At 37.1% G+C, this 20,143-nt stretch overlaps 1 protein-coding gene across 1 annotated transcript; it reads right to left on the reverse strand.

Annotated features, from left to right (window-relative positions):
- Nucleotides 1-2,483: 2,483 nt before the first annotated feature.
- Nucleotides 2,484-19,560, reverse strand: LOC140793778 (uncharacterized). Its single transcript, XM_073145465.1, has 8 exons — nucleotides 19,245-19,560; nucleotides 18,786-18,879; nucleotides 9,516-9,635; nucleotides 9,403-9,451; nucleotides 7,334-7,433; nucleotides 7,151-7,212; nucleotides 6,969-7,030; nucleotides 2,484-2,812 (listed from the first exon to the last, which is right to left on the reverse strand). Exons 1-8 carry the CDS (start codon nucleotides 19,394-19,396, stop codon nucleotides 2,708-2,710), a joined length of 744 nt encoding a protein of 247 aa, XP_073001566.1. The 5' UTR covers nucleotides 19,397-19,560; the 3' UTR covers nucleotides 2,484-2,707.
- Between the last annotated feature and the right edge of the window lie 583 nt (nucleotides 19,561-20,143).

A 20,143-nucleotide genomic window follows, 5' to 3' on the forward strand; every position in this document is an offset into this window, starting at 1 on the left:
TTATATAAAATTATTTAATTTTTTCTCCTTAATATTTGGGTTGGTGATTAGTTCCCAAGTTTTTTGGAGTGAAATCCTTAGAAATTTGAAAGTGAAGGTATTATATTCTGGAGATAGAATTACTAATATTTTTCTGTCATCTTTCTCTCTAGTATCCTATCAGTCACCTTCCTATTCTGAAGGGTATCACTGTCTTATTGTGTCCAATAATTGCCTTTTTTTTCTGGTTATTCCATATTCTCCTTCTATAGTCCAGAATTATCTTTGTTTCTTTTATTTTTATCATCATTTCAACAGAAAATATCATGAAAAAATTTCTCTTAACATAGATCTAAGATTATTCACTATATTTGTGGCCTTAAACCAGCAAACTGCAATATGCATCATCCTAGGAATTAGTAATATTGATTTGATAGCTGATTATTGTTTGATAAGAAGTTAAGCCCCATTTGACTAACACAAAGTTTTAGAATCATGAAAATGAATATTAGCAAAGTATCAACTTTGGATTTTAGACAATGCACACATTTGCCAAGATTTGTTTGATGCAATGAACCACAAAAATGTTCATATAGAAGAAGTAAACACAAAGTATCATAGGAGAAGTAAGAGCTACAGTGTTGCATCACCAAGTAGCAATTAAGGAGTGCAAGTATGCCAGAATTTTCTAAAGTTTTCACCCCTTGTTGAAAAAAAGAAAACCAATATAAGCAATCATTTGTCGTTCTTCTCCATAGATGCAAAATGATGCAAATAAAACAAGTGCAGAGAAATACAAGCATCAGAAATAATATTTTCTACTCCTCTGAACATATTAGTGTTGAAAGAGTAGCAAAGCAGCCAGTTCTTGTCCTAGTGTTTATCAAAATATATCAATATTGTGCTAATTCTTTTTGTTTAAAGTGAAACATGAAACTGTAAAACATTTAATACACAGCATCCAACTTTTATTATTTTCAATATGCATGAAGTTTTCCACAACACCTAATGTCCTAGAACTTGTCATCTCACCTGATTAACAACTATTAAACGTTAAACTATTCAGCCTGTTATTTAAAAAAAAAAAACTTAGACAGTTCAACATTTTATTTATTAAAAAATTGAAAAAAAAATTAAAATCTAAAAGGAGTATCGTTGTTTTTTGTGATTCTGAGTGCAATTGGTTGCGAAGAAGAGTTACATAATTCCAACATATAGATACCATATTTTTGCAACAACATATTTCATGACTAAAATAGATAACCGAGCACAAAGTTATGACGCTATAAACTTTTATTTATTTTTTATATTCACATCACTCATTTGAGGTCCAATTAAGTTTCGATCAAAATTATTACATTTATTTTTCTTCCTCTTCATAATGGCGTATCATATGTCTAAAATAGACTGACTAAAAAGTTATAATGGCATATCATATGTCCAAATAGACTAACTAAAAAGTTATGACATGCAAAAGTGAGTAGTTCAACATCTTAATAAGACACTGAATAGTTAAGTATTTTTACTAATAAGATGCTTTATCATTCAGTATTTTACGTGCATTATCTTTCCATAATAAAATATTCCAATATAAATACCGATAAAATTAGTGTTTTACTTAGAAAAACACTGATATAATTAGTGTATCTAAAAGTTAAATATTTAATAGTTCAGTGTTTTACTTAGAAATATAGTGAAATAGACATTTTTAATATTAAATTCCGGGTGCCATCTATTTCGATAAATAGAGTTTAAAATAGGGCTAGTTTGGTCAAAAATTCTCTTCTGGGCCACAAGGACAATACATTTTGACAGCAAGTTTAACACCGTTGTCACTCTATCCAGTTCCGGATTTAAAGTGTTTTGACATCGAGAATATTTCCAGTGAGTTGGAAACTAAGATGAAAGTATTTGTCAGCAGTATTAATTTTTCAACTGTTTCAGTGTAACTACTAGTCTTCAAGCACAAAGATGGAGAAATAGAACGAACTATTCTGTAACACGTTCAAATGCATCCTGGTACTTGTACGAGGAAAATATATTCATACATCACAACCCACCTCAGAATACCAAGAACAATATGGAATACAACCGACAATATGTAACGTTTTGGATACTTTTCAGTGAACTTTTGAACCCAAAAGATTACTACTGAGAGAGGTGACCTTCCATAGATCATGAAGACGCTTGGGTAAACCATCTCATGCCTGCTTAAATGGCAAGCAAAAGCGTACTGCAATTCTTCCAATTCTGAGGCATCATCCATCATAAAATCTTTAGGAATAGCAAGGCCTTGACTATCAAATCCACAGTGAGTGCCCTGTATATGAATTAGCATAGATCTTGTTGCAAAACCATGCTCAGTTCTGAACTATCGTATGATTACACACCAACACAACTTTCTTTCACAACAAAATGCATCAGATACGAACTATAAACAAGAAACCTAGAGCCATCGTTTATGAATGCATAAAGAGAGTTTCAGCACAATATTACCAAACTACTTGCTTCTCACAGTAGAGAAAAATGTTTAAGAGAAAAATTGTTATAAACCATGCTTCTCTTTCTGAATAAGTTTTAGCCTATCATTCACCCTAGCTGTTAGGGATCTATAGTTTTTGAAAGTCAATGGAATGTAAGACTAAAAATAGACATCAATAGAAAATTCAGTGTGTGAACTCAGAAGTGCCAAATCGTTCTCGAGCACTGAGATGTGTCTGGCGATTTCTTACTTAACTATCTTTCTTAATACATCTTCAGCACGCCGTTCCATCTTAGGTAGGGCCCACTCATGTTGAATGATGTCGAGGCTATCCTTCTCTGCACCCAAGCTCTGTAAGGCAGCAAAGTAAAGCAAAAAAAGATGTACATTAGTATAAATATGAGGAATCAAGTATTTCCTTCATAGGTAGAACATAAGCTGGATAGTACACATGATGAAAACGGTTAATGGATGCCTGATGCTAATAATGTGGGAAAATTTCATTTCAAACCCTGCACCTTTTAAGACTTTAAAGATGACATGCTAAATCTGTAATCACAAGTAGAACCCTCTATTTTTGAATTGTTGCTCACATAACACCCTGTGTTAATCTAGCCCAACAGGATGCAGAAACTATTTAATATCTGTTTGCCCGCATATGGAAACATGTCACTCATGTACCCCTGCTCTCTGTCCCTCCCTCTACTGTCAAGAACATCAACAACATTGCAAAGCCTCAATGCTGGCCTTACCAGATTCTTTCTGAAAGTACGCCATTAAAGCATCATGATCATGGCTTTCCTACTACCAGCTATTGACCAATAACGCAAAGGTGTTTGCTGTCATCTCTTGCCTATTTATGATCCATCTTGTACACTGTAATTCGAAGTCATATGTGGAACACCCCTTGGTGTTGACCCAAATGCATTGATTTGGTTCAGGATGATCCAAATAAAGATAAGTTAATCAGAATCTGTAGTTGAGGGTAAAAAATTTCATTGATTTTTTGTTTGACTTGGATGGAGGTGGTGATGTGATTATACAATACCATACCTCTAATTTGCTTAAATTTTTGGGAATTTTCAAGCTTTTTGTGCTAGTCTAGTACCCTGAAGTTCGCTGTAACTTGTAAGCTTTGTAACAATCAATTTTGAGGACATTAGATTGTTAGAAACCATGACAGCTTCGGAGTTCGGAAAGTTGACATTTTCGCCGTGCCTCTTAAATCTTGAGCATTTTGAGTTGACATTTTCACCGTGCCTCTTAAATCTTGAGCATTTTGAGAGTTGTGATCAAATTAGTTTGCTTCACAATTGGTTACCTCTGGTCCTCCTAGACATTTTCTAAAACAAGTCAAATTTTTTGGTGCATATGGTTTTTCAATGAATAGCTATGAAGGGAAATTTGCTGCCTTAAAGCATGATTTAAAGATGATTTGGTCCATGCACATGCATCAACAACACCACTCACCCAGTTTCTCACATCACCAGTAACAATCAATCGTTACGAGTTAGTTCATCTATCAAGGCATGAAGCTTTTCCTCAAACAATCAATCAAATACAGGATATTAGGACTGGATTGATCACGAACACAGGCTATTGCCTGGAATGTGTGGAGGACAGCAAACAACAGCCACAGGAGATCTATATCGTAAGGAAGATTATCACCAACAAAAGTGGCCATTGGGCTGGGGAGGTCTCAGATGAGTAATCTATATTTCTCAAGAACTCATCTTTGAGTAGTGTAATGACAATCAATATGTATGTGCTCATGACCAGGCCAAAAAAAGAAATTTTAACATTTCTAAGCTGCATCTAGCTAACACATAAACGATACAGCCACTCAATGACGAAGATCGAGATGGTTTCTGCGCTTATGTGAGTTGCCGAAGAAATATCCCGAGTCTCTAGATGTGTGACGACAAACATATCATATCAAACAATGGTTAGCATGTTACTATTTCATTTAAGTAGATTGATTCAATCCTTCTCGAATCTGAATTTCATCTTTGATTGAGAACTAGAATGATTATTAGGTTTTATTCCAATGTTGGGTCAAGTTGGTTTTCTTTTAGACTCGATTATGGTTTAGTTTGAGTCTATTAGAGTCATATTAGTTTTAATTTTGTTTTATTTGTAATAGGACATATAAGTCAAGGGTAAACTAGTCATAATAGAAATTAAAATTCCTATGTAAGGAAATCAAATCCTACTTGTACGGGAGATTATTATGGATCTTGAAAACAAAAAGACCCCACAGTTTCCTCCAATTTCTTTATGTGAAGTGTGGAATAACAGGATGTGAAACCCTCCGGAGTGAATCCAGGTTATCTCTTTTCCCGATCTTATTGCTCTTCGCTATTTTTTTTACCAAGAGTTCGATGTTTGAATTTTGAAATGGATCTTAAGAAATTAATAAAAAAAAAAAAAATAGTGCTTATACCGTGGTAACTATTCTAACCAATTATGGGCGTGCCGATCAGCACGGGGCGTGGTAGTGGCACGCATTTATAATATTTTTATTAAAAATTTTAGGATATTTAGAGATGTTTTTTTATCTTCGCCATCTCAATCTTTGATTTTTTATTTAACTATATGCATTAAAACATACATTATAGTGTTTTATCTTTAGATTATTTTTGTAAATGACCTATTTTATTAAAGATAAAATAATAATTAAATATAAATATTATTCACCACATAATATGATTGAATACATTCATAAAAACTAATATAAATGATTGAACACTTTATAATATGATCAACTACTTCATAATATAATTGAACACATAATAACATTCAACTTATAATATTAATTGCTAATAGTTTGATAATTAAAATTTCTAGTTGAATGTGGCATAACGAGGAGAATCAAAAACTTTATTTGTTAGCACAAGAATAACACGAAAATGTTGTATTAAATAATGTCCATAATCTTCAAAACTCACCCACTGAAAGTATTGCTTATTGTAATGTCTCACATAGTCTTCATACAAATAGAAATTTTACAATTCTCATATGATATAAATATTAAACATGCACGAAAACTAAAGTTGATTTAATAATTATTGATAAAAATAGAATAAATTTTTTAAAAAAAAAAAGCTTCACATGCCATGCCAGATGGCATGCAGCCGTATCGGATCGGCACGAGGTGTGCCATTGGCACACCCCATGCCAAGTGTTGTTGTACCACTACCGGCACGACCATCATTGATTCTGACTTCTTTAGAATTCTGAATTCTTTGGAATATTATTAGTTACCTTTGATTCTGACTTCTTTGGAATATTATTAGTTACCCTACTACTATCTTTTTTTTTATTGTCGAGTTTTGTTTTCCTTCTATCTCTACATCTTATAATTTGCATCTCATACAATGTAGGAGCATTTAGGTTATTCCCTCTGAGTTTTCAAATGCGGTCACCATGGCGGGGCGATGACCCAACTGCCCTGCCATGCAGCCTGCTAGTGGCGGGCAAGCTGCCATTTGTTTTTTGGCGGCCCGCGCAACCCGCTTAGTTGTTATAGCGGCCCGCTTTTTCCTTTCCTCTCATCTTCCTCTCCCCCTTCTTGAGCACGACAACGAGCAACAAGAGTGGGAGTGGCGACGAAAGCGACGGCGGTGGCAGGCTTTCTTCTCTTTTCCTCCTCTCTTCTTTATTTTTTCCCTTTCATCTCGGCATCGGCGACGACAAGTGATTGTCTTCCTTCTCTCTCCCTTACTGTCCGATGCTTGAAGTTACTAGTGATAGATTGAAAGAAGAAAAGAAGACAAATGTCACTCTTCTCTCTCTCCCCTGCTACATAGCAACCTAGCATACACCACTTTTGACTAAATAGACACTAGCTGGCATGCACCAAACCCATTTTTATTAATTTTAAATGTATTAATAAAATATGTAATGTAAATATATATATACATATATATGTATATATATATATATATGTAAATATAAATATATGTATGTGCAAATATAAATTATGATATTTTGTTATTATGATTGTATATTACACTACTAAAAGATTTATATATACTATATTAATATATATATATATATTATATTATATATAATTATTATTTCTTTTTTATATATTAGAAATATTAAACCGCTTTGGCGCTAAGCGATTAGGTGACTGTCCGCCACTGTGGTTGTCTTTCAATACATTGTTCCCTCTACATATCACGATTTCATTGCATATTCTTTTGCGTGTGCATTTAATTCATACGCATTAGGTCTGATTCCTAAGTTGTCCTAGATCACTCAACTAACATGTCCTCAAATTTATTTTCTTACCCATAGCCTATAAATCCTTCTCTAGTGCACATAAACCATGGTTAATCAGCAGTAACTACTTTAGAAGCATGTCTATACAGGAGAATTTTGTGGTGCCATAGTTGCTTATAGTTTGGTAAAAAGTACATGATTTTCCATACATCATTATACAGCGTAGCCAGAAATTGATGTTCACTTTGGTGAAAAATATCTGCAGTTATGAGTACCATACCTTTGAAGGATCCATACCAAATCCACCGCTCATTTGCATCATCCGCTGTGTGTCATCAGTGGCTGCACAGAGCCATGGATCAAAATTTTGATGAGTAACTGATAATTGCTTACTCCAATAATAAGGAGAATCTAAACATAAATTAAAAAGGATTGATTGAATTATTATAATCTCATACTGACCATTTTCTTCCCCAAGTATAAGGCTGAATAGGCCCCTCAACCCAAATAAATTAAGGAAATACCTGATGCAAACAACAGAAAATAATCAATAATGTTCAAATGGTGTGAACAATAACCAAATCAGGCCAAAAGAGAACAATACTTCAAGTCACGAAAGGAAACCATTCATGCTAAATGACATACCAGGAACGACTACTGACATAACTCACATCAACAGTGCTTAGGTCAATACCGTTTTGCAGCATTCCCCTGAATCTTTGGGTTAAAGGGAAAGGTACTTTTGCTGAAAAGGCATGCAGATAATTATTAACATAAGCTAACATGCAGATTCTTTCTATCAAACAAAGCATATCAATATACTGTCAGATACCAATAATACTTCCTTTGAATAAGAATTATGAACTTGAGAAGACCTAAAATTTTCAGTTTATTCTTGAAAATAGAAAAGTAAACACATTTGCTACTAGATTTGAGTGCATGATCAGAAGCTGGCAAGAGAGAAATTGGTTAATAAAATAACATGGTTCCCATGTGAGTGCATGACCAGTAGCTGGCAATTAGCGTAAGGCATAATAACACGAAAGATTTAAACACCAGTTCCTTGAAAATTTAGGAACTAATCTTTAGCTACTTATCACATATAGCGATTGATGTAACATAAAGCTATCCATAGTATAGCGATTGATATAACATATAGGTAGGTACTCATCACATAACATATAGCTCAAGTATCCCAGACTTTCTATCAACTAGACTAGAAATATGTTCCCTTGGTTTCCTTTAGAATAAATCATGTCATTATCCAGGACTTTAACAACTCATGCATTTCATAAATTTAAGTGATAGAAGAGTAAAAGAATATATGATGGCATGCACTCTCTCAAAACATTTCATACCGTATGTACTGATGTCCAAGATCAACTCAACAAATAAAGATAAATAATATGCACAACAAAGAAAAAAAGAGCACATATGACTAACTTAATCAAACGATAGCCTATGCCCATGTTTGATAATATCCGAATGAAAAGGAAAGGGAGATCTCCTTCACTAATGATCAAATGTAATAAAAATAGAAGTCAGCGACCAATCATTTCGACATAATTAATGAGGAGCAACTTGTGCTTAAACGTTATCTGAAAAATACCTAGGTGCATATGAGGACAAATTTAGCTTTCAATAAACTCAAATATAAGAAACAATAGCACCAAGGACTTGAGTAACCTGATGCCAAGAGTCTATAAAATGAGTTATACAGATATCTACGACGTCAAATATCAATGTAAACTCATCAATTACTCTGAACCTTCTTATTTATCTTTCTAACACTCTCACGCTTTTCGGCTTGAGAAATTTTAATAAACCCAAGAAGAGGGTTTCACTTAAATAGTTGAAAGTTTTTTATTTTAAATGACATATAGGTCTAGCAGAATTCAAACTCAAGACATCTTCTATAATATCATATTAATTCACCAGAACGGTTGTTTTTATCTTTTATATTCTAACAAATGTCATCTCACCTAGTCAGGGATATACATTGGACAGCCTAGCCTCAATTTATCCATTCTTCTCATTAAAAATGAAAAAAAAAAAACAAAATACGAAGGCAAAGTGAATGCTTCCTTCTTGATAAAAATTAAACTTTAATTGAGCAAAAACAGACATCAACATGGCAGAAAGATTTGTTTTGAGGCGGATGTATCATTCCTCAGTAAATAGAACTTGAAAAGCAGTCTTGCTGATCTTGGCCTTGGTTTCTATCAGGTCCTGGATAAAACTGATATGTTTTCCACCAAAACTTGAAACTCAAAGCACTGTAAACCCTTGCAAAATATATTTAACTATATAATATAAAGAAAATAAAAGTCTATCATGGATTTATTTCTCCAACTCCCCCAAGGTTTCTTTAGAACCAAGCTACCAAGGTCAGAAAATGGTTTGGTACCTTAGATTGAACAAGGTTACTTTCTTATGTAAAAAATTACTAAAGGTCAAGCTCGACCATTCCATCTCTGGCCAAATCCTCATTGTGGTTGAATCTCATAAACATGAGACATTGTGTGAACCTATTTTGTTGCCCCCATCTACTTTTAGAATGGCTTATGGTTACATTAGCAAGAACTAGCAATGTAGAGAAAAATTGGGAGTTTTACCTGTAATAAAGTCCTCATGACATGAACAAGACAGACGAAAATACAAAATTATTGAAACTGATATAGGTGTTGAAAGATCTAAGGAGAAAAACAGCGTACCTGCCACAAAACCAGAGAAGAAGTAGTTCACCCATGCAAAGGTAAGTGTCTGAAAGAGAATAATTATATGCATTAGAGACGGTGGGCATGAGAAACTTGAAATATAAATGTACCTGTGGAATTATCATAGAGAAGTTCTTCTTCATCATGTCCATCGCCATGTTTGGATCTGAAAACATTTGTGCTTGCGCATTTTGGGCTTGATCCTTTGGAACATACAGTAAACCATTCTCCTACAACAACATAATATTTATTAATAATTATTAGCAATGACTTGTTATACTAACATGACAAGAGAGCATCTTCCATATCCACCCAATGTTTTAAAAGGCGGTCACGGGTGATGGGCCCTGCCATCTAGCACTTAGGTGGAAGGCGAACGATAAGACGGTCTAGCATTTTTAATATCAAATAATAAATAAATAAACATATATAATATAATAATATAGATACATAATATACATTATACTAACCAATATAGTATGTACAAAAAATTAATAGGAAGATAGTAACTAACTACTGATTTAAAAATAAAAAAAAGCAGTAATCAATAACTAATTGCTGATTACTTCCTCTAGTTTATTCACATTCCAAATTCCTCTAATCAGCAATAATATACTTAATTAGCAGGTAATTAGCAACTCCTCCAATTAATAATGCAAGACAATAAGAAAAAACAAAAAAAATTGTAATCTTAGTTCAATTATTCACAAACTAATTAGCAATTAATTCCTCTAGCTGCTTACAATAATAGATTAAGAGTAATTAAGCATTAGACCTCAAGGGTAATTAAAATTCAAACATAGTAAGACACTGCAATCAATCGTGCTGCTAGTGTGAAGAAGTGGGCGAGTTTGAGAGAGAGTGAAAGAGAGTGGGAGAGAGTGAGAGAGAGAGGAGCATGGTTCCAAGTTTCAAAAGAGAGTGGGAGGGAGTGAGAGAGAGAGAGAGAGGAGCATGGTTTCAAGTTTCAGCCAATCCCAGGTGGGATCGGGATCGTCATAGCGACTGATTTTAGTCAAGTATCAACCGATACCCGATCCGTATCGAGTCGAGATTGGCCAATCCCGCCTGATATGGGCTCTGTCTCTCTCTTCTCTCTAATTCTTTTTTTCATTTCTTTCTCTGTTAACCCATCTTTCTCATTTCTCTCTCTAGACTTTCCCCCTTTATTTTTCTTCCTCTCTTTCTGTCTGTTTGTCTCTCTTTTCTATTATGTTACTACAACAGATTTTTGCTACAGTAACAAAGAGTTAGAGAGACGAGAGAGAGAGAGAGAGAGAGAGAGAGAGAGAGAGAGAGAGAGAGAGAGAGAGAGAGAGGGAAGGAGAAGGGAGAAAAAGAAGAAATAAAAAAATGAGAGAAAAATATTGCCTTATATGAGAGAGAAAGGAAGAGAAGAAAGAGGAGAAAAAATTTTGAATTTTTTTTTACCGTTGGCGGTAACGAGAAAGAGGGAAAGAAAAGGGAGAGCCAACTCAGTATTCATTAAAATTTTGAGCAAATTAATGTCTTTTTTTAATTTTTAGGCTTCATATGTGAGGTAATTATTATTGTCTTGTTTTCTCATCATTTTTCTAAACTTTTTAAATTTTCTTATATTTTTAAATAATATTTAAAATTTTACGTAATTAAAAAATAATCTAACCCGATACAGACGACTCAATACAGCCGATGCATATAGTTTCTTTTGAATGGTCAATCCCGATCTCGATCCCGATACTAAATTTTGGAATCTTAGAGAGGAATACCATCCACTGGCGCTCACTACGAGAGATTGAGAGAGCGGGAGAGAGACTGCCGTCCGCTGCTGCCAATCACTTACTGCCAATCACTTGCTAAAGCCTTAGCTTTGGTCGCTGGTCACCGCCTTCGCTGCCGCCGGCTGTAGTAGGGCTTTCATACTTAGGGTTTTGGTTTTGCTATAGAGAGAGAAAGTGGCGAGAAGGTTTAGGTTTTTTTTATATAGTGGACTAGTGGTTAGTTATTAAACCTAATCCACTTATAATCAATCTGACCCACTCCAACCCGCTTTGATAGCTAGCGGGCAATGCGCCGGCCAGCCTAGCGCTTTTTAGCGCCTAGGTGGCCCTCAAAGGCGTTAAGCCGCCTTATGCCGACAACAAGCCGCATAGCGGGGCTGCGCTTCAAAACCGATTTTCAAAAAACTGTATTCACCGGTGCATGCAAGTAATATATCTAGAATCTCTCATTCCAATTTCTGAGCCTACATCTATGGCAATCAAATTTCAGACATCCATTCACACCTTGACTCTAGTGTTATCGGACTAGAGCATCATTAAGTCTGGTCCTTAAGTTCTGGTGCAAACTTAAGCCATGGGAGCTAATAAGCAATCAACATCAGTGTTGCCGGTTGTTACAAACATGCCACAATTATCAAGTGTCCACATATAAAGATAACCGCAATAGAAATATATTCCCAGAAAGAAAATTTCTACATCTTATAGGTACTTGATGGGAGTACCAAATAATAAGCAAATTGAGTGGGCATGCAGTCAATTACATTAAGATAACTTGTTGATTCTTTATTGAGTGTTGATTACTATTAATGGTAACTTCAAGATTATATTTTAGGTTGAAGTGGAGCTATGGAGAGTTTAAATAGTCCAAATATTCAAGCACCGTTCACTCAAGGAAATTCAAAGTTTAGAGTGCTAGCAAAGTTGTGAAAAGAGCCCATGGTTTGGCAAGATCACCTCACCACATAGTGATTGTTATGCTCTTTAGTCTTTATATCATCTTTTCGAAATACTTGCAACATCCAAATTGTAAAAAATGAGAAAGATTGAGATAAAAGAAGCATAAGACAAAATGATTTTCACAAATATTATATATATATATTATAATTAATTGTTCTAAAACAAAAAGGACATTTTTGGTCTTTCGATATCAAAATTAACGTCTATCAGACAATTGCATATGTATTAGTATAAGGAGGTTAAGTGACACAAATGAAAAATATAGAGATACTCTGATTTTGCCCTAACTACAGAAGTATAAATTATATTTTCTCCTTTCTTTATTCGCGCCAATGCACCCATGAACTCAGCAAAAGATATATTCAGTGCACATCCACCTCTTCTAAAAAAGATGGAAGGAGAAGTCAAGAATTTCAGCATAATGTATTCCTATAGCTTTAAATTGTCTTTGAAAAATCTACTAGTAGTTCGGATTTGGAAGAGTTACACCATATATTCCATTAAGAAGAATATGCTCTACTTACTAAGCAGAACAATGTAGACAAGGTTTACATTTGGATACTTCTGCAGTTCTGCATTGGCTTGTATATCTAGTACCAAAAGGGCCTCCAAACATCACAAGGATGCTAACTCTTCTGCATCATACATAACAAGATGTCTCGAGGTGCCTATATCAATGTTTAATACCGGCTTCTTAGTTTATATGCACCTGAGAGGGCTTTCTTTCAAGTAGTTCTCGTTATAACTTATCATTAAGGAACTTTAGCTTAAGGGGAAAGAAAGAAAAGGTAGATGAAGGACATAGCTTGCAGATTGGACATGAAATGGCATAATGCATCCTTTTATACTTTTGTCGAGTAAAATATCACCATTTAAAGTTTGCGATATACAACAAAGGCAGAAAATGCATTTCAGAACAAATGCATCCTTCTACAAGCCAATTCTTAAATATGAAAAATGCTACACAAAAATTTACTCATTGGACATGATTTCCTTGAACATGAGGATATGTCTCATTATTGCCTATATTATTTTTAAGCATCTATCTATTATGATGTTACAATCTGACCATGAGGGTCAACTCAGTTAGGTTGAGTCAAGTTGGATGCTTTTACTTATTACGTTTAAATTTAAATTAAAGTGAATAATCCGCGTATGTAAGCTCAGGATGGGAGAGTGATAAGATCTCCCCTTGGGATAAGGTTTGATCCATTCCGTTTTCAGATCTGGACAGTATCTGGTACGAAACTTTGGGAAAGGAGGATTCCGGATGATGTAGTCGTCGGATCAACATGACATTTAACTATGTTGTAGCTCTGGAAAAGAGCTTTCCAACAAATCTAGTTTCAAGAAAATTGGACTACGTGATCTCGAGATATCGTCCGAGAAATGGACGAGCATCAAGGACACGTCTATGGATTCGTGGATGGAGGCACGAGATCCTACGTGATGAAGGATGGTGATAGATCGGCCGTAATGGGGTGGCACCGGTGAGTAAGTAGTGGTGGAAGGATTATGGATGATAAAAGGGGTTAGGGCAAGGTAATAGAGATTTGAAGAAGGGGAAGGAGTGGGCTGCCCCTAAGGGACTAGGGTGAGCGGCCAGTCGAGGGAGGCAAGAAGCAGCGGAGAACGAGAGAGAAGAAGAAGAAAATTAGGACAAAACTCAATTCATTTAATAATGACTTCTCGGTTGCCATCCACACCTTTAGAGGCTAACCAAACAATTTAAAAATAGCAATTATTAACCCTAAAAACAGTGGATTTTCGCCGACCGCATTCGAATGGGGTCGAATGTGTTCAAACGCACGAAAAGCGTTCTCTGTAGATGCGAACCTGATGCAGGCGTTCGAACGCGCCCGATCACGTTCTAACGCACATTTCGTATTCTCTATTTTTGCGAACATGTTGCAGGCGTTCGCAAGCGCGTTTGAATGCACCCACCCGTGTTCGAACACAATCTACAGAAAACTTATTTTTATCTGAAATAAAACACTAAAACAAGAATAAAAGACACCCCTAAAGTGTATCCATACTCGAGACAACATTGGTGAAGTCCGAATCGTATCAGAGAGTTGGGTCTGGTTCGTTGCGTCTCTATCCTCTATAAATAGGAGTGGTTATTGTCCATTTGCTTTCATGAAATAAATACTGGTTTAGCCACTCTATTATCTCTCTTTTATCTTTTTAACTATAGTCGTTTATATTCGTAGGAGTAAATCTAATTTAAAAACCCTAATTTTACCTCTATACCCTAGCCATCCTCTACTGCCACAAACCACTTGCCTATACAGTCGACCTCCACCACCTCACGATCATCCACCACCCTCTGACGATCGCCGCAACGTCAGATTACCAGTTTATGTCATGTTTCGACCCCTATCCACTATTTTCTTCACATCTTTTTACTTCGATCTCAAAATCACTATGTTCTAAAGTCAATAGATCTGAGACTCATGAGTCTACCTCCGATAAAAATCTTAGATTTTTCTGCGAACCGATCAACCCAGATCTTAACAGTGGTATCAAAGCCACTATTCCTCGACCTATAGTGAAGAAGCAATCCAAAGCAAATCCAACGGAGACTAAGAACTCATCTTCATTCCTATGGAAACTCCCCCGGCACCACCACCACCATCCACCACAGTTGATGAACCACTCTTGTGTGCAAAGGTACAAATACTAATCAAATATATAAAAACTTGAATAGATCTATAGAAGAAAGCCACAAATCCGCAACGGAGAACACCGAACGACTAGATAAGACATTGCAAACTTTGAAAGAGGAAACTCCAAACTGCGACCAAGGCACTTCCTTCGGCCGCAATGGAGCCCCTACCATCTCTACAAACCCACCCGACACTAGGGCACCACCGACGGCCGCAACTCCATCTTTCCCGATTGTAGTGGAAACTAGGGCTCGAAACCCTAGTTCTCCATTGGCACCGTTACACGAACTTTTGACCCAAATCACCACTGTGAATCTATTCCTTGGATCCTTCGCACTCGAGTCATGGCCATCGTTTGCACTAGCACTAGCGAAAAGGTTGTCGTTGTGGCCTTCCATGCTGCAACAAACCCACGGCTAGTGGCCTCGGGTTTGGCTCTTCCTCGACCACCGACAGCCACAACTTGCTTCCCCTGTCCAACTGCCAGCCAATAATGGCCGCTGCAGCCGGCGACCATCGAATGGCCGAACCCGACGACCACCTTTGCTGCGATATATCCTGAGCCCTACCTAGTCGAGCATCTCCGCCAATACAGCTCCGCTGCAGTGAGACCCTAGGTAGCAACCGCAGCCACTAGGGGTCATTGGGATTGTCGGAGATACGGCATGGTTGCCCATGCGACAAGTCGAGCCAGAGCTTGATATTTTTCCTCCACCACCACTCGCTATGGTTCCACTACCACGAGGACTCCCTCGGACACCAACTGCCGCCAGCCAAGGACCCTGCCCAACCACCACAAAGGCTACAGCAGCATGTGGTGAGGCTCCTGTGCCAAAAAAATAATTCAGCCCTAAGGTCAGGGTTAGGGCAAAAGGGTGGATGGCATGAAGTGCATGCTTCTTGAGACAAACTGAATTTCCGCGAATTGACTCGACCACCTCGCGTGACTCAGTTTGGGACTCATAAACATGATCTTAAACCCAAATATGAACCCAAGGATGTCTAGGGGAACGACCCAGTGGGCCCGTGTCAACTAACTGACTTGGACATGCATGCAGCCCGAGTACGATGTGAGCTAGATCCATAGGCCCACAACCGTTGTGACTAACATCTGATCATGAGGTCAACCCGCTCGCAATGGCGGACCACATTTGGAAATTCAAGCTCAGACTGTCAAGCTGAATTTCCTAAAATTCTCAGGAAGACCCACTATATTAGACCTTCTTAGCGAAGCAACTTTTCCCATACCATGGCCCGCCTAACCACTAAAAGGTCGGGCTCGCATTGTTTAACTTGGAGGGCGTGGCATTTAGGTAGTACCAGTCTGCAGAGCAAACTTGACTCTTTGAGTCTTGATAGAATTTTGTTGACATAATCCTAGAGTTCGAACGGATATGCAACCAAGTCACCAATTGGTCAGAATCGGCTCTAAAGAGCACGTTAATTAGTGGACTCAGGTTTGACGTTCAAGCAGAGTCAAGGCCTTGAGAACCACTATTTCTGAGGCCTTCTCACTGGCGGTTCTAATAAAGTCTAAGTTGGATCAATTGAACTAGATCCGCAAAGAAGAGAGGAGGAAGATAGCCCAAACCCAAGGCCTACTAGAGGATGCACCCACCTCGGCCCAGCCCATACAAACGGCCTAGCAAAACCGACAGCAGATCACACACTGTTTTGTGCCCAATGACTTGAAAGACCGCAAGAAGAAGGGTTTGTGCTTCTATTGTGATGATTGTTTTACCCCAAATCACAAGTGCAAGAGTTGGCGAGCTAATGTCATTTTCCTAGGCGGCCTTAAATAAGAGCCTGAGTCCTTCGACTAGCACGAGAAACTATATGAGTACAAAGATGTGAAGGACTAGTCACTTTGAGAACAAAGTATTGAAAGCATAGTAAATTGTTACGATATGACAACCAGGGTCGAGTAAGTTAGGTTGAGTCGACTTGAGTCTAGTCGATTGTTTTTACTTATTATTTTTAAATTTAAATTAAAGCGAATAATCTGTGTATGTAAGCCTAGTAGGTCGACTTGGGTCTGGCTCGTTGTGTCTTCACTCCTATAACTAGAAATGGTCATCATCCATTTGCTTTCATGAAATAAATATTAGTTTAGTCACACTCTTTTATCTCTTTTTTACCCTTTTAATTGTAGCGTTTATTTTCCTATAAATATATCTAACTTAGAAACTCTAATTCTACCTCCAACCCTAGCCACCATCTATCTCCACGAGCCACCCACCATACAATCGGCCTCTACCACCCCACGGCCGTCCACTACCCTCAGACAACTGTCATAACATTAGCTTATTAGTTTTTATCCTATTTCGATTCTTCTCCACTATTTTCTTCACATTTTTTACTTCGATCACGGAATCACTCCGCTCCAAAGTTATTAGATTCAAGATTCACGAGGCTATCTCCAATAAAAATCTCACATTTTTCTTGCAAACAGATCGACCCAGATCTGGTTCGCAAAATATGACTATGAAAGACTAACCAGGTCTCCTTCATAGTAGTGTGTACAAGTCGAAACACAAACACATGGCAACTCTCACAATGGAGGGTATGCGAAACATACACTTTGAGTGTCTTACAGATCATAGTTTCCAGTTTCGGCCGTACAGCAGCCACCTGCAGCTGCTACTGCAGACAGCTGCAGCATGCAACAGCTAGAGAGGGAGAGGGAGAGAGAGAGGGAGAGGGAGAGGGAGAGAGAGAGGGACAGGTCAGCAACAGCTCGAGAGAGAGAGAGGGAGAGAGAGAGGGACAGGTCAGCAACAGCTCGAGAGAGAGAGAGGGAAAGAGAGAGAGAGGGAAAGAGAGAGAGAGAGGGAGAGAGAGAGAGAGAGAGAGAGAGAGAGAGAGAGAGAGAGAGAGAGAGGGAAAAAGGAAGAGAGAGTGAGGGAGAGAGGGATAGGTCAGCAACAGCTAGAGAGAGAGGAGAAAGAGAGAGTGAGGGAGAGAGAAAGGGAGAGAGAGAGAGGGAAAAAGGAAGAGAGAGTGAGGGAGAGAGGAAAAGATAAAAAAATAGAAGGTGAGAGAGAGGAAAAGATAGAAAGAAATAGAAAGTGTAGGAAAGAATGGATACTTCAGACTAATAGTTAAAGGGATAGAAAAAAAAGAAAGGGAGGAAGAAATTTTTTTAATTTTTTAGTTTTTAGGCTTTATATGTGAGTAATTATTATTTCTTACTTTCTTATAATTTTTTCTAAATTTTTAGGAATTTCTCAATATTTTTAAATAATATTTAGAATTTTATTTAATTAAAATAATCCGATCCGATGCAGGCGACCGATATGTATCGTTTTTCCGGACGGCCGATCCCGATCCCGATACCGATTTTTGGAACCTTGTTACAGATATGTCTTGTGATTGGAAACACAATATGTGAACTATAGTGTATATTACCTAGCATATGTCTTCCTATATCAACCTTGTAGGACCAACAGTACTGGATAATTGAAGAAAAAATAAGAAAGGACGCTCAATATGCAAGAGAAGGGAAGATAACTAACATAATGGCGACTCTCTATGCAAGAGGTACTACAATACTTGAAGGTATTTACTTGCCCTATATAAGTGCCTCAAAACTAGATCAAAATCCAGGGACAATTCTGCTACACAGTAGAAGTAATTACAGTTTCTCCGAACTCTTGTGTGAAAATATTCTGAATTTAATTGCTAAACTTTACCAGAGGGAAGGACCTCGTAGAAAAATGACATCGCACTCGAAATTATGTACTCACTAGAAAATCTCAAAAAGTTATTATACATGATCAAGGAACAAAAATGTAACAGATTGGGGAGATCATCAGGAGAATTGGTTCAAGAATAAAAGTTATAACAAAGTAACAAATGAAACAAGACAGCTAGTAGAGAAGAATAAGAAGAAGAAAAAAAACTAGAATTCCAGCCATACATAACTTTCAGAACATTTTATTCCTCAACTGAACACGGAAATTAAACTAAAAATAAACAAAGGAACATGTCATACCTCATTGGTAAAGTAAACCCTTCGTGCCCGAAATGCCTTGGCTGAGATAAAACTCGCCCCCGCCCTCAAGCTCCTCGCCCTAAGAATCACCTGCCTGAAGCCAGCACAAGTTCAAAATCAATCCCAGAAAAGAGAGCTTCTATCAAGAAACAACTGTGGTTAGTTAAATAATTAGACCCAAAATTAGGGTACTGGGGCAGAGGATTGAAACTAGCATGAAATACCATCAAAGGTACAACAAATCAACCCCAAAGGCTGTGCATTTAGACACAGCCGAGATTGAAAGAGAAGGATGGGTAACTGTCTCGTCTTTAGGATCGAAAAATTTTCCTCTGATCTGGAGTGCCTGGCCCTCGGATCACCTTCCGGAGACCAATCGAAGGCTAGATCAATCCAAGATCCCAACTTCAGTGCAGAATCGAGATCCACAGATTGGCAAGGGAAGATAGCAAGACCTACCCTTCCTTGATGACCTTGGCGTCGGGGGGTTGGGCGGAGCGCATGAGCTTGGAGACGAAGTACCGGAGGAGGCCAATGAGGACCATCACCACCGATAGAGGGACGAGGACCCAATCCCTTATGGCCGTGTCGAGGACTAGGTCTTCCGCCATGGATGCCTTCTGAGTCCGAGGAGAGAGATAGAGATCGCGGAAGAGAGAAGAAGTGGCGGAGTACAGAGAGAATTAAAAGAGGAGGGTATTGTAGATGGATGGACCGAGGGGTGGACGGCCGTGATCTATTCGGGGGTGGTGACAAAGAGTCTGGATTTGTGTTCAGCTTAAGATGTGAATAAGCCTCCCTTTATCCAGGTAATAGTTACCAAGTGTTATAGGAAGTTTTTGACTATCCGCCAAACTTTTCTTTTTTATCGAGTGACTAATTCCTCTCAAAATTTAAATACTAGAATAAATGAGTTTTGATACATTAATAAAATTGTTAAGCCGGATAGTAGTTTTTATATAATTTTTTCCCTTATACACTTATCAGCAGTTTACTCACAGATTTTTAATTTTTCATATAAGTTGCTTAATATAAAGCTACTTATAGTTCAATGAGTTTATTGAGAGCATCTCCACCATTGCTCCAAAACTCTAAATTTGGAGCATGGTGGAGTTCCAAATTTGGAGCCGAACTCTAATACTATTTAATTTTTAAAAGTATTAATTTTGCCTATAAAAGCTTAATTGGAAAATTTAAATTTCGTCTGTATTTTTTATTAAATAATCTAATTAATTAAACTAAATTTATAATTAGTTTTACTAATTAATTTTTAATAAAAATAGTATCATTGGAAAGTTCTCGTCGAGATCTTGAAATGAGTCTAATATTAAATTATTTAAGTTATTTTTTATTTTTTA

The sequence above is a fragment of the Typha latifolia genome, chromosome 8 (assembly GCF_019914945.1).
Source record: "Typha latifolia isolate L0001 chromosome 8, TyphaL0001v2, whole genome shotgun sequence".
In the NCBI taxonomy this organism is placed as follows: domain Eukaryota; kingdom Viridiplantae; phylum Streptophyta; class Magnoliopsida; order Poales; family Typhaceae; genus Typha; species Typha latifolia.

Excerpts from the sequence above, each read along its gene's own strand:
- LOC140793778 (XM_073145465.1), bottom strand. The coding sequence starts at position 19,396 with ATGGCGGAAGACCTAGTCCTCGACACGGCCATAAGGGATTGGGTCCTC. Across the intron at positions 18,880-19,244 it reads GCCAAGGTCATCAAGGAAGG|GCAGGTGATTCTTAGGGCGA; the intron begins GTAGGTCTTGCT and ends TGCTGGCTTCAG. Across the intron at positions 9,452-9,515 it reads TCTCTATGATAATTCCACAG|ACACTTACCTTTGCATGGGT; the intron begins GTACATTTATAT and ends ATTCTCTTTCAG.